This window comes from Pipra filicauda, unplaced genomic scaffold (genome assembly GCF_003945595.2).
Source record: "Pipra filicauda isolate LSUMZ 115617 unplaced genomic scaffold, ASM394559v2 scaffold15_size4787011_pilon, whole genome shotgun sequence".
Taxonomy (NCBI): domain Eukaryota; kingdom Metazoa; phylum Chordata; class Aves; order Passeriformes; family Pipridae; genus Pipra; species Pipra filicauda.
Genome location: NW_024104096.1, coordinates 3,795,248 through 3,810,717, shown reverse-complemented (window position 1 = coordinate 3,810,717; position 15,470 = coordinate 3,795,248). Strand labels below are relative to the sequence as shown.

Sequence of the window (15,470 nt, the reverse complement as noted above, 5' to 3'; positions counted from 1 at the left end):
CCCAGCCATTAATTTTTCATTTCTCCTTTGGTACAAGCACCAAACTGATGTTCCCTCCCTTGTTTACTGCTGATATCACCCTTGAACACCAACCTAGACACTGAAAGTCATGTATAAAATGTTGAGATATAGCATGTGCTGGAGGTTAAGCACCCATTTCTTGTTCCCATTTCAGTAGGATACATGAAAGAAAGACAGACACATACTAATACCAAACCAGGAGTTACTGTATGACAATTATTTTTTATTTATCAGTATCAAATTACATAGCAAAGTAATGAATGCAGTGTAAGATCACCTCCTTGAATACTGTAAATACAAACAAAATCCACCATATTGCTTAATTATCCAAAGTAAATTAAAAGTTTAAAAATGTGCGTTTCAGAGATTCCATTTGGCATATCCTGTCAATATATCCTGCATAAATATTTCTGTACCTCATTTTCATTATGTGTACCTTAATACAGCCTCTAGGAAGCTCACATGAGGAGATAGGACCTATCTGTAAGTTTATGTTCATCATCAACTCGTGCATCTGCCCTGAAATCACTGAAAGTACCTATCTGCTAGCTCATCTGACAGATAAAAGTGACTGTACTTATAGACCTATAGATGTACTGACAGATAAAAGTGGCCAGAGCCTGCTCTCACATAGGGCCAGACCCAAAGTTATTGCCATCAGTGTAAGACGACTGAATGCATAATATCAACTGTGGATCAGGTCCTTAAATTACGGACAAAACAGCGATGTACTTTCATGGAAGCTGGGCTGGATCTGATGGCCAGATCTTGTACACTCCAATACATATGGAAATTCTTGGGACATTTACACTGCTCTTTACACTGGTCTGACTCCACTGTATAGAAAGAACAATTCCTGGTTTATAATGTTAAGTGACAAATAAAGTCAGGTCTGTTGATTTCACGTAAGTTGAACAGGATTTGGCCACAGCTGGATACAAACTAGAGAATTCAACAGAAGTATTTTAATGGTGTTAATCAGCAGTGTCATTTCAATGGTACTTCCTTGTAAACAGTGTAAATAGAACATTTTTTCCTGACGGATGAGATAATAAGCTTCACTTAGCACTGTTTCCAAAAGTTAAGACTACTGAGACATTGTAGATGTATGAAATGGAAAACACCATAGAAATATATATTTTGTTTAGGATACAACAAACAGAAGTACAGAAGCGTTGATGCAGGTATTGGAAAGGTGAGAAAAGGGAATGAGGAAAAATTTAGGCAGCAATCCCATGGCAACACAGATGTTACTCTTGATCCCTCCAATTCACCAGTATCAGTGGAAGTCAGGTTTCTCTGGGAAGGTGCAACCTGACCGCTTGATAATTACGCTGGCTGCGTAATGTCCAGCCCGGATGCACTCGGTCACTGGCCGGTCATAGACGAGCTGGGACAGAAAGCCTATGGAACAAAGTGGGAGCGAAAGAGAAGGAAGAAAATGGTTAGATTAGGGGTTTTGGGGGTATCAGTTTCTCACTGGGAAAAGCACTGAAATACTGGTCTGTCTGTACGTACACAGGCAGCCCGGCTAGTTTAAATTGAGGACTGTGCTTGAGTGACCTGCAGAGCTGGAGTGGTGTTGCTGCTATTTCTATCTGAAGTCTCCATTTGGTGGCTTCAAGTAAATTAAAGATTATAAAGAGTGATCATTATTAGTGTCCTCCAAATGATTTTACCAGAGTTATTGCTCTCTTCTTTTCCGGAGATAACCCCTGATTCCTCAAAGGCCATTTTAAAAACAAAGAAGCAGTTTTGAAGGAGCTCTCTTTCAAGAGAGCTCTCCTTCTGTTCTTACTGGCTACAGCTACACACAACTGTCTGCAAGCTTTTCGCCAAAAAAGAGAAAGGCATGTAATAGAAAAACATTATCTATATTCAGAGTTACAGGTGCTCGCAGTGCAAAGAAGGCGAAAAATCTTTACCTGATGAGGAAAGCTAGATGACATCTGCTGCCTTTGATTATGGGACATTTAATCTAAGACTTCAAAAGCAGTGGGTACCTCTGAGCATCTGCAGATACCTTCACAAAGAGCAAACTGTACGGAGAACCAAGCGCCTCTCAGGGGCACGTGGTTCACAGCTGCAGCTAACAGAGCCCTGGCATGCACGGCTTGGAAAGCCAGAATTCACTGGGAGCCAAGTGCTTTGAAAACCTGAGCACCTCTTTAAATGATTAGAAGCAGAGAGTCCTGAAAAGGTACTTGGAAAAGTCAAGTACGAGCAGCACCAGAAATTTTATGGATTGAGTCCCTCATTTCTGAAACATTTTGTCTTGGCTGAAACTATTGTGATCGAACGCATGGCAGAACTTATGGCAGAGGTGAAATATGTATTTTAAATTTGGAAGAGGTTTTCAAGATGTGAAAAGTAAATTTAGTATCTTATAATTTAAAACTCCATTCTGTCATTCTAAAGGTAATATTTTATTCACTTTTATCGTGGTTTTAATATGTTTCAGATGTATCTCTCTTCCTCATCCAATCACAGATGGAAAGTGAGTCTTGCCCAAGAAAATCAGAATTCTAGCAAGCTGAAAGATGTTCTTTTTAAAGCTTTCATCCACCATTTCCAGTTTCTGTGTCATGTTCAGGCTTTGGGCCTTGACAGCACAAATGTAATCTTGAAACCAGGTCTCTCTTAGGTACTATGTAGCTCATAGGTACCAACTTCTGACATATTACAAATTTTGATTCAAAGCTGATATGTTTTGCTAGCTTGCTTTCATATACACTTTCTCTGTTCATCTTGGTTCCTGTTGGGACAAAGACTCTACATTGTATTGTGAAGCTCTCATTCAATCAGTTCTCTTTTTCTAAATATTTCCTTTTGTGGCACATTACAGCATAATTTTAGAAGACGGTGAAAATATTTTGTCCTATGCAATAATGTCTGCCTGTTGGAAATTAAAAATCACGTAAAACATGAAAACTAAGGTTAGATTAATGAAGGATAATACTGGTGAGCAAAAGACCTGTTTTCATGACTTACCAAGATCTATCTTGCCTTCTCAGTCACAACTGGTAGTGAAAAGAAGCCTAGTCGATGTATAGTTTTCTCTAAAGTGCACTGAATGGGAGAAGAGTTTGAAACTACAAAATCTATAAATCAAATACTTTTCATTGGAATAGGGAGGCCATAGAGAGCAGGCACATTATCTGACAACCAGGAGAAAACTTGTATGTTTTTGATATCAATGCTTTTCTAGAGAACTACATATTGCCTGGAATTTCACAGATATTGACTGACAGTAGCTGAGAAAAAAATGAATGCTTCACTAATAAAAGTTAAGTCCACCAGCAAAAGTGAAGAAGACAGGAGTTATCAGTATACAATACAAAGATAAGAATCTGAAACAGGAAGAAACTGTGCTGTGAGTGCTATCACTGATGGCAGTCAGGGATGACAGACAACACAACTGTGGCAGGATGGTCCAGCTGCAATAGTTGGGTAACAGTTGAGAAATTCAAACAGCATGCCTGGCAGAAATCAGCCCATTTCTGAATAACGAGATGAAAATGGTCTGCTCTCCATTACATTAACATGCATTCTTAGGAGAAACTTTCTTGGATACGTGGAGAATGTCAATCATTAAATTTAAACTGCCTGGGAGGCAGGAGCTTGCCAGTGTGCTTCTGGGTGGTTAAAACTTGAGAGCAAGTTGTAACCATATGTAAAATGAGGCTGTTAAGACAGTCCATTTCTGACTCAGTAAGGATTGAAGATGCACTGGGCAGGCCTCCAAAGGCAAACACTAGGTTTTGTGCAGAGCGTGAATTCAGAGAGAGGTTTATACAAGAAAGAACAACTGTCCTCTACATTTATGATCAAGGCAACAAACATACATGAAGATAAGAAAATCCACAGAGCAGAAGACCATAAAACATGAATTATTTTTCAATACCAACTAGACCGACACTGTCACCACCTCCCAGGCTCACTGTAGTTTCAAGCTAGTATGTATCTTCTGTCTTCAGTGAAGCTACTTCTTATTTATTCTGATTTAAGTGAAAGCAGAGTCAGGTGAAAAAACATCCTGTTCTAATTGGGGATAGAAATGAGAGATCTCTGTGATTTCAGAGTGGTGGAGAAATGACATTAAGTACAGCTGTCATATATGAGATATGAAGAAACTGCAGTGGGGAGTTTGCCCTCAAACCATTCTCTTGTCTGTTGAGTTTCTCTTAAAAGGTCTGTGTTTCATAGATGAAATAGAAATAGTAGTATCTGACACAGTAACGCATCGAATGACAATACAAACACACATATCACAAACACAGAACTACATCACATAGTAAGGCGAGGCAGTTGGCAAAGCAGACCCCGAGGGAACACCAGAAAGCACTGTTGTTTGAGCAGAGAAGCAAAGAGCTCTATCAGGTTGGCTGCCTTAGCTGCAGAATGTTCATTTTAGTTAATGCTGTAAAAAGCAACATGGTCAGAATATAATTCAGGGTTTGCCTCCTCCGGTGCATAAGGTACTGTGATGCAAAGCCCATGAGTCACACTCTCAAGGAATGGATTCAGAACTTCTGAGTTCCAGCTGAAGTAGTTACTCCCCCATCTGTTTTTCACTATGCTTCTTTGCTGCTGGTATAACCTGACACCCTGTCAAAATGAGCCAGATCAGTTTAAGCAGTAAGCTGTTGAACAGTGGATCTTTGCTAACCCAGCTGATTTAAACTGAAGTCAGTTAGTGAGTATTCAAACAGCCTGACCAGTGAGCAGGGTGGTGGAGGGAAGATGAGAAGCAGTTGAAGTGTGTAATCTCTTTAAGGTGCCATGACTGGAAATGCAGAAAGATAAATGAACATGGCTTCAAACTTACTTTACACTCCTACAACTTCACAGACCAGAACAGCAGAACCGAACTCTGATCCTGTATCACAGGCCTGGGATCACAGAACTAGATCATCCCAGCACATACTAAAGTAGCTCAGCATCTACTTTCACTTCTGCGTGGTCTGAACTAGTCCCTGGCTATCACTGGAATGGAGTGCAGAAAGCAGTAGTACATTTTGCTACACAAGACAGCTTCAATTCAAATATTTTCCCCAAAAAACTTCAGGCAATATTGCTTACCATCTTCTAACTGCAGCTATTCTGTACTAGCGTTTCTGCACTGCTGAAGCTGTGGATGATGTTACATGCATCGTGTACCACTCTTCACACTAGAACACAAAGGCCAAGAGCCAGACTCGAGCCTTTCCCACAGTCTGACTCCTGCCCTGACATCCAACGTGTGTAACTGCTTATGGGGTAAGAGAAGAGGCAGTTGCAGGATGTCTAGCAGGCCACCTTGCTGTAATGAGCCCTCTTGGTAAGCTTTCAGAGTACATGGGATGCCTTTTGTCCCTCATGGGCATGGACAGCCAAGTAACCACCTTGCACCTAGTCATGGTAAGAACTTATTTGAAACTGTGTCCAATTCGTCCCACTTATCTTCCTAGAAAGAAAAGACAACTTTGCTTCAAAAGTTGCTTTAAATGTTAGAGTGGTGCAAAATGTATTTGCATTCCCAGAGGATAGAAGTGATTATAACACACCAATAGCTATTTTTGGCCCTTAATTATTTCTTTTCTGCTCAGTAGAGAAAAGCAACTCTGAAATCACTGTGCTCTGAAAAGTGTGCCTGAAATAATTGAGAGTTAATCTTTGTTATCTCCATCTTGCTTGCTACATATTCTCAAAGACAATGTTTATAATTGTGAGGTCTGCAAACAGAATGAGGGATGGAAAAATCAAGTTGCTTTTTTCTTTTTTGTGCTTATCACCAAATGGAAAGTCCTGTAAGTCAAATGCCAGAAGTAGTGCTTGAGCCTTAAATCCAGACCCAAATCAAAGCCCTCACTGAAACCAGCTCAAATCTCTTTGGGACTGTCAATATGATTTTGAAAAGAACAGCAAGACAGTCCACTGACTGACACAAAAGGTGTTGTCTTAACTTTGCTACTCCTAAGAGCAGAGTAGCACTTAAAAACCATTAAAGGAGAACCAAGTTAATTTTCTAGGAAAACAGACGCTTCAGAGGCAATTTCACCAAAGTCAGTGATTTCTCTGAAAGTTTTATTTCCAAATTATCAGTGGTAATTCTGAACGAATGCCTAGTGCTAGTGCAGTTGGGCAGGAATGTGGGAGTCCGATAGTGAAGATTTTAAAACAGTTCTGGTCTGCTTCAGTAATGGTTTAACAACACTTAAAAACAGCTCATATTGAAGCCAAATGTTTCATTTCAAATTGTACACTTGACAATTAATTTTAATGACTGTTAATTACTAATGCTGGCTGGAAATCCGTTTATAGCCTCCGTCACCCAGCTCCCCCACTACTCGTCTTTCTGCAGTTTCTCTCACACTTCCAACCTTTATAAAATGCCCATGGCAAAATTAATGTGGTTTTTTTGCTTGTTTGTTTGGTTTTTTTAATACAAGAGAGAAAAGCAGAAAAAACCAATTATCAAATGCATTAATTATAAACAATTACAAGCTGACCCTGAGTCAGAGTCCCTCAAAACCTTTTGCTATGTGATGTTCCCAGACAATCCTCTGCATCCAGCTGAATCCTGAAGCACCTAATATAATCCATGCTAGCCAGGCCATTCACCAGCAAAATTGTCCCAGACACAGAAAGGAGCATGAACAGCTGAGCTGCCTCCTCTTTTTTGTACTTAAAATTTCTACAGCCTAATTTGTGAACTGCATTTTTTAAAATGGTGTTATTCTACCATGGGGACAGTTGCAAGCACCTTTTCACACTCTTGTTCATATACAGAATTTATCACAGTTGCTTGAACGCTCATCTATTTTTATGTGATCCCACTAGATTTCCAGGCCAGTAGTGTGGGAAGATGCAGTTTTCAAGAAATATTACCCAAGCAGTGTAAAGCCTTGTAGCTGATGACTGAGGCTTTTTTGGATGTCTTTTAGCACTGTTGGAGTGGGTTAATGTTGTGGTAGCACGAGCCTGGTCAGTTGTAATCAGGTGGTTGGCAATGCTGCTGCCAAGAGCCAACCAGCCAGCCTAGATTTTGTAAAAGATGTTGGCATCAGTTGGTTCCGCAAAATAGTCACTGAACGACTGTACGTCAACATGCTGAGGTTTCTCCTTTTTTAATTTTGTGGCAGATGGTGGATATTACAGCCAAGAACTGTGGTAAGCCAGAGGCCCTGCCCATTGCTATCAAACCAAATGTTGGCTATTCTAAATGGAAACGTTTTTGATTAAGGGTGGGATTTGGCTTCTGTTTTCATGTCTTTTGGCACTGTGGTCTGACACATCAGACTTACAGTATATAAGACAAATTAAATGTAAGCATCTTCAAATACACTATACTTCTTTCAACCTTCACACACCATAGCACTTTCTCTCTCAAAATTTACTGTAAGCATTATTCCATACATACATATATGTTATTAACTCTAAATGTATATGCATATAAAGAAGTGTCTTTCTCTCACCTTTAAAATAAAATGGCTCTGTGCTTATACAGAACTGTAGTGCCAGGCTAATTACAACTGAGAGAAAAAAGGTTACCAACCCTTTCGTGAAAACAGTAATTTAAGATGTATATCTAACAAGTGGCAACCTTGAAATCTCTCACTGAAAAGAACATTAGAAAACCCTTCCTGACTATACCACTGGAGGAAAGTTTTAATAAAAACTAATTAAACTACAAAAATCTCAAGTGGTTAACTGATTTTAGGGGCTACATTTCTGGCAATTCTAATTATCCTCTTGTGGCTTCACTTAGTGCTTCACAACCATGACAGATGACAATGAAAAACTGCAGTTAAATTCATCCTCCCTGACACCATGCTAAGCACTAGCTTCTCCCTCTCCAAGTAAAATCAATACCATGTTTGAGTAAACACGTTTACAGCTTTATTAGGATGTCTCGCTTGTTCTGTAACAGCTCCTTGAAGCTGTGGTAACAAATCGACTCAACTCAGTTAAACCTAGAGAGCTGAGTAAGAGGCTCATCGATAAGGTTGTTATATAAATAAACTGCAGGAGATCAGAAAGCTGGAACAAACAGCCTGGTAAATGTCAATATTTTTGCTTCCAGAGAATGACAAAACCATGAGATCAGGAATAAAATGTCTCAGAAGTCTATATTTACTTTATTTATAAAATGGTCACGTGCTAAATGCATTTCACTGCCTGTGTACAACCCTCTTACAGAAACTTCTTATTTTCTAATCATCAGCATGAATATTAAACCAAGCATGTTTTAAGAAAAGCAGTGAATACTGGTATTGCTGTCCCTATCCCTCTTGTTTTCTTCTTATTTATGGACACATTTTGAATGCATTGAATTTCTGTAAGGATCACTGAGATGGTTATACGTCTTCCTCAGTCTGAGGTTATACAGTCATTTATGGACACATGCAAATAAAACAACTTTGCATTTACTAGACAACTATGAATAAGTGAAAGGAGTGGTTTGAGTTTAGCAGCTTTTTCCTGGAATGGAGAGGAGGTGTTGAATACACAAAGCAAAAAAAGAACTCAGTCTCTAATGCTTTAAACCATTACATGTGGAAAATGTTAATGAAAGATTCCTGCAGAAATGTGACAATAAAAAAAAAAACGAAATAAAACTTCATTACACCCTTGTTACTCCGTTAGGAATCAGTTACTCAAGGCTGAATAATTTCATTGCACTGCATATGTGATTACCACTGTTTGGTTCTACCAGACCAGCTCACTGCAGCTTGTAGAACAAAGTGTGATCATACTTCCCAGGGCCTGTACAGACACTTGGGCCCATCAGAGGCTTCCTCTAAGGAAAATTAGCAGTCTTGTTTCTCTGATGCTTTTGTGCAAGTAGGATCAGTTTGTAACTCTATAGTGGTTTGGTCCTGAAGGCTGTGCCTTGGATTGAGAAAACTTAGATCCTCATGTGAAGCCTACTCACACTGATGGGAGTTTTCCTATCGCTGCCTTGACTGCGGACTACCCACCTTCTGAAATGGAATAGCTCAGGGCTGGAGGGGAGTCTTAAGTGTTTTTTAGTCTGAAACCCTTCCACATAAATCATCCTTAGTGGACTCTGTATATAATCTGCTGCAGATGATTTCTATTAAATTCCCTAGAGCATCTTATTGCCCAAGAAAAGAACCATTTCAGTCTATAATACGCTCCAAGAAAGATGTGATTGAGTAAACTGATAACCAAGTCACAACTTCTCGTGGTTTAGACCTATTTTTGATTTTTAAGTCCACATGATGAGCTTTGGAGAATTTCCTTTAGGATCAGAATCTGGTTGCATTAGGCTTGTCTCCACCAGCCTCCAGTGGAAACATTTGATTAAAAAACACCCTCCAAGTTTACCAGGAGTATTCAAGGTACTGCACATGCCAACCCAAATACAGGTATTTTTACTGGAATTACGTTCTCTATCTGAAAAAAATACTTTCCGGGCTGATATTTCTCTTTATTTTTCCTAAAAACATTCTAGAGAGTGTTCTTCAAAACCTAAAATTCTTCTTAGTAATTTTTGAGACAGCAGAGTGAAATAACCTTTCTTTTATTAGTACCTGAGGAAATGTTCTGAGCCTCAAACCAGATCTGTTGTATTGACATTAAATAGTGCAGATTACTACACCATTACCTCTTGGAATAAAAGGAAGAGAACTGCCCTAATTGAATGTAGAAATAATGACTTTCTAAGGATAATAAATTGGAATAATACGTACTATCCTTTATTCAGTTTTTAACATATATTCAAGTGCAGAAAAGGCTACATGAATGTAACTCCATAGCTGAGACTCATATGCACAAAAGCCAGGAGATTTGAAATTGCGTTTGCAGAGCAACCATCTCTCCAGAAGGTTTTATTTGCAGGTGTGCTTCCACACAGCCAAGCCAGCACTATGAAAAGAGAATCAAAAAGCAACACCCAATGCAGTGGGAATACAGGAGCTAGGCAGCCTATGAATTTTTCGACTTTTGTGGGCTGAAATAGCCTACCCTAGCATTATATTAATAATGCTCCTATTTTAATACAGTGACATTTGATATCTTTTGCCTCTTTAAATATCTGTTAAAGTCCTGGGTTGATACTAATAACTTACGATCACCAGTAAAGTCCCTTTCTGCTAAGTCGGAGATCAGTGGCAAACCAACCTACTGCTACAAGCACTGCTACTACAGCTGCTTTCAACTTGTACCATATTTTTTCTTTTAATTCCTTTTTACTGCAATCTTGCCATCTTCCCACTTCAAGAAGGAACCCATTTCAGTGTGGGGGAAGTGAACAAATTCTGGGAGACGTTACCATCCTGTTATATAACAGAGCAGCTGCAAGCAAGGACCCAGCTAGCAAATACCCAGTCTGAGAAGTACCTTTATGGCCACTGTGTCAATCTGCAAACCAACCCACCAAGGCACATTAGATGTGAAACACACAACATATTTCAGAGTATTTTTATATTTCCTGGTGTGGTGTTTTATCTCCTTCGAATATAGCATCAGCCTAATCTGACACATCATTTCTTAGGGGACTATATCCTGCCCTGATTCCCAGGGGAATGTTCTTGATGATCCCATCTGACGAGTGCCTCTGTCTCTACTCAGAATACATTAAAATAACACAAAAATATTGCCAACAGTCTGCAAGCAAGGTAATAATAACTCGTTAAAGTAATTTCTAACCTTCCATATGAACATTTTCTTTATCGTTACATGATTTTCTTACACATGACACATTAACATAAAATGAGATGTTATGAGGGTAGGGATAGTAGGCATGACAAAGTATTTTAAATGGTGATGATTTGCTTTGAGGCGTTAAGTCAATTTGTAATTGTCCCATAGCTATTACAGCAAAAATTGGAACTTTATAATTGGTTTTGAAAATCTATTTTTAACACCGTAGGTTTGTTTTTTAAAATGTATGCAACCTATTTGACGTTTATTTCTTACAAAGCCTGTCCAGAATGTCACTGAATTTGTGGTGAGGTAAATTACACCTTTTAAACCCCAATTTTGCAAAATATTAATCCTCTTGCTGTGTACTGAGGCTCCCTTAACGCTGACGGTGTCACTGACAGGAAAAGAGACACAGAGGCTAAAAGGATCAGGTCCTGCTTCAGTCTAATTAGAAACTTCTGAAGGTTTTTAATTCCATACACTGATCCTTTTAAGTGGATCTCTCACTTCTACACGTTATTTAAAAAATGACAGCAAGTATACTAATGTTCTGCCTTACATGAATTCTACTATGTCTTTTTCTGGATTGCCTTTACATTGAATAGGTGAAAATGTGAATTATCATATTTAAGTTACTACATTATGATAAAGAATACATATGTAATAAAATTAAGAGGAACAGTTAGAAACCAAGAGAAGGGTAGCAATTATAACAAAACCAGATTGGATCACAATTATACTTGGACAACACTTGCAACCAGTTTTAAGTATAATGTCAGCACAGAAGAGTGTATTCTTTCCAAAGAATTAATTTAGGATGGCAAATTGGTAAAAAGAGAAGTAGGGAATTAAAAAAGAAAACAGAAATATTCCATTTTTTTCCGAGTTATATTTATTTTTATGGTTTTGTTTAAGTAGAGACAGTTCAAACTGTGGCAAATTTCTAAACTGAGCCAATACTAACGTTGGAATTACTAGCGACTGGCTACACTATTGATCAGAATAATGATGCGCCTCTAGCTGAGACTGAGAAAAATCAACTAGGAACATATAATCTAGTAATTTTCTAGTTCATAGAAGGTCAGTTACAGAGATAACATGGTCATCTAATAGCCTGGGTTTACGTGTGATGTTTATCTGAGAGAGTTACAAATGCCATCACGAACATGTTGACAAGTTATCCCTTAGCAAGCAAAGACTGATGTCCTATCTGCAGCTCAGCTATTATACTCATGTATCCTGTTTATAAACCAGGAGTATTAGATGGGCAAAGCGGGCTGTCAGTCAAAATGCTGATGACACTAAGAAAGTATTTTTATTTCAAAGCTTCATATCTCATTTGCCATGATCTCAGGATTGCTCAGAGGCAATTAGCCATGTTGTATAAATGAGAACTAAGAGAGTGCTGCTTTCTGTTATAACTGTTATCTTTACCTCAAAGAAAAGGCAGAACAATTCAAAGTAGTATCCCCTCTCTCTTCGCTGGTGAAGATAAATGTTGTAGCAAAAATCAGCCATTACAAGTTACATGCACATACATACTTAATTGATATCACCCAAAAAAATACCTCTCACTCACAGCTGCCAAATAAAATGCAGCTCAGAGCTCTGGTGTTATCAGAAGGGAGTACTTCAAGCAGTGATATTTTATCCACTGTATTTCTCTCTATCAAACGTGATTAAAAAATGATGACAACTTCCCAAGGTATCTTAAACAAGTATAAAAACCTTATAAAAATTAAAGACCTCTGTAAGTGGATGAAGTAGCTTCTGATATCATGCTCCTGCTCTTCAGTAATGAACCGTTCCTAGCTCCCTGAACTCTTATTTCAACAAATCTAGAACACTTTAGGGGGGGTGAGTACTGGAGGGAGGGCAGCTCTTACAACAGAGATTTATACAGAGAGGAAAATACAACAAATAAGAGGAATATTTGTTTTTAGTGCAAACAAATTCTTCCACAATCTTCAAGGGCCCTAGAAATCCATTAAGTAACTTTCTTTTTAATATAGTCACAAGCCTATTAATAATTTAGTTTTCTGACAAAACATTCAACTCTGTCTCAGCTGAAGGCATTATCAGATCTTTCTGCATGTTTAGCACTCCTGGAATAGCCATATAGCAACTATTCATAAGAGCTTATTTAATTTCTCACATGTGCACATGCTTCCATCCACACAACTGCTTCACAGGAAATACATAAGGGACTTATTAGACAAAGTCATGAGTACAGTCTCTCCTTGCCCTAGATCAGATTTATTGCAAGAAGATGGAATTCCCATTCTATGAACTTCATTTTTTAATTCAGTCAGCTCCTACTCTTTAGCCACCAACACTGCCCTCTGAAGATGATTGAGGCTGGATTTCCAGAGGAGCAAGAACTGGCACCTGGGAACATAATACCTATAGGATTAAACTCATAGGACTATAGGACAATTTAGGTTGGAAGGGACCTCTGGAAGTCACTTGCTTGAGCCCCTGGCTTAAGGTAGGGTCAATTCAGATGATGTTAAATCCCCCTGAGATGACTATTTATTTTAAAAGTTGTTGGATTCCTTCCATAAACTATGGATTCTGAAGAATAACATCATAAAAATTATTATACTGGTCTCAATTACATTTCCATTCTTATCAAGAGTATACTTGTTTAAATCCACTGGCTTCAGTCAAGCTATTCCAAAGTTATCCTAGTGTATTGACAAAACAGAATCAGACCTTTTTTCAAAAAGGTTTCTGAATCAATCAAATTTTCAATAGTTGGGCAACTGTTCTGTGCACTACGTATTCTTTGCAAGCTCATATTTTTATTTCTTGTGCTGTGGTTTTACAAATATACATACATGTATACGTACATGTATAATATAGTCAAAGAATGTTTCACACTAAGGATAATATTTTTAAATTTTGATAATATAGAAGTATGCCAAATATTACTTAGCTCTGAAATCAAAGCTGGATGTCAGTCTACAGAAAATCATTTGCATTTACCTCATGAAAACAGGCAAATCTGAACAATATGAGGACCTTTAGGCAAACTCCTAAAAGTCCAAGGTCTTTATTTAATTTGTAGAGACATTTAGATTAAGATCAAAAAATAATGTTTGGAATTAATGTCTATATTAAAGATGAGGGAATGGCTTTATAGAGCCAATTTGGCTCAAATAGAAACAAAAGGAGGGAAGTATCTTCACTAAGCCCTGTGGTCTCTAAAGAGGAGATAAAGATGCCATAAGGTCCATTCACACAAGGACACATAAAAGAGGACAATTCCTCTTTTGCTGCTCTCCGTGTCTCTATCAGAGTAGTTCTCTGATAGTTGAGACAGTTGTTGGCCATCTCTTAAGGCTCATGCTGGGCTTCACAAGTAAGAGAGAGAACTGCTAATTCTGTAGGTATGTGCACCAAAAACGAATGTAGCTTTCAAACCACAGCCAGAAGCTTTATGAGATTCCTCAGTACATGAAAGCTGCCAATGAGATTTTTAAATTGACAGGTGGTTTGAGCCATTGACCTCTGCTTTGATACTGACAGAGGCAAATTGCTATCAGCTCGTATTTGGCACTGTACCATGCTTAATGAAGAGCTCCTTCTACCTTGGGATTTCTTTTCCTTGAGAATGGTGTAACATCTTTATAGCATGGTGCTAAGTAATATACATTTGCTGTGATCATTCTGTCACTGCTTCATCACACTACTTTAAAATGATTTGTGGCTCCATTTCATACTCTAGTACTTTTCATGTAGTATATGACTAAATCATAGCAGATTACTAAGTCAATACATTTATATTGATGGAAGCTGAAGAAACACTGATTTTACACCTTCTCCTATTCATTTGTTATGAACTCTCTACCCAGTTCCACTGAGTAGACAGATTCTAGGGGAAAGATTTTGCAGGGAACAATGGCAGCAACTATCAGAACAGATGCTTATTGTTTTCATTAGTTACGGTGTCAATGACAAAGGGGAGTTCAAACAGAAGGCAGACCTACTCTGGCTAAAGAGAGCAGGATGGCATAAAGGAAAGCATAAGATGGTAAAACTGCCCATTTTTCAATCTATTTATTGTCATTAAATATGCTTTGATTATCATTATTGCAAAGGTTCAAACTGGGGCTGACTAGTAATAAATAAATGTTAATTTAACGAGCAACTGAACGCTCCCCAAACGCTACAAACGAAGGCTGTAATTCCATTAAGAGGACTCTTGTGACATAAGCCACATCAGCAAAGCTCAAGTGATTTGTCAACGTCGTAAGAACATGGAGGTAGAATCGCAACTTCAATTTATGGATATTTCAGGGATTTATAACCAAAAATCTGTGGTACCCCTGAAAACCACAAGAGGTGCTGAGATGCTACAAAGTAAATCATTATTGCTTAAACTTCTAAAAGGTAGCAGTGTAGCTAGAAAGCAATAAAGGCAGAAATGTGATAGTATTGTTTAGAGAAGTGTTTTTAGCATAAAGATACCTGCAGCAATTTTAAAACCCAGTTTCTCATTCATGCATTGCACCAGCCTGAGTGGCAGATGATGTCTGCAGTAAGAGGCAAGAAATTCAGAGATATTCCTGGTGCCAACTTAATAAAAACACATTTCGACTGAAGAATGCAGTTTATTTCTTGCTGCTAGCTGTTAGGGTGAGCTAGTTCTCCTTGGAGGCCAGCGGCTTCATGTTCAGAAATGCCGAACTCATGAATCAACTCACAGAGTTACAAGTGCCCAGAAACTTTGCGTCTTTAAACTTTTTCACGACTTTAAGGCTTCAATACCTTCAGTAGTTAGACTGGTTCTA

The 15,470-nt window shown here is 38.3% G+C and overlaps 1 protein-coding gene across 2 annotated transcripts in view; it reads right to left on the bottom strand.

The window, feature by feature from the left end:
* Positions 1 to 223: 223 nt before the first annotated feature.
* ADK (adenosine kinase) overlaps positions 224 to 15,470 on the bottom strand; it is a 277,270-nt gene continuing 262,023 nt past the window's right edge. For both annotated transcript variants that reach the window (XM_027739901.2, XM_027739902.2), the window contains exon 11: positions 224 to 1,425. In XM_027739901.2, coding sequence (XP_027595702.1) covers positions 1,301 to 1,425 — 125 coding nt within the window. In that variant the 3' untranslated portion in view covers positions 224 to 1,300. The remainder of the gene's footprint in view (positions 1,426 to 15,470) is intronic.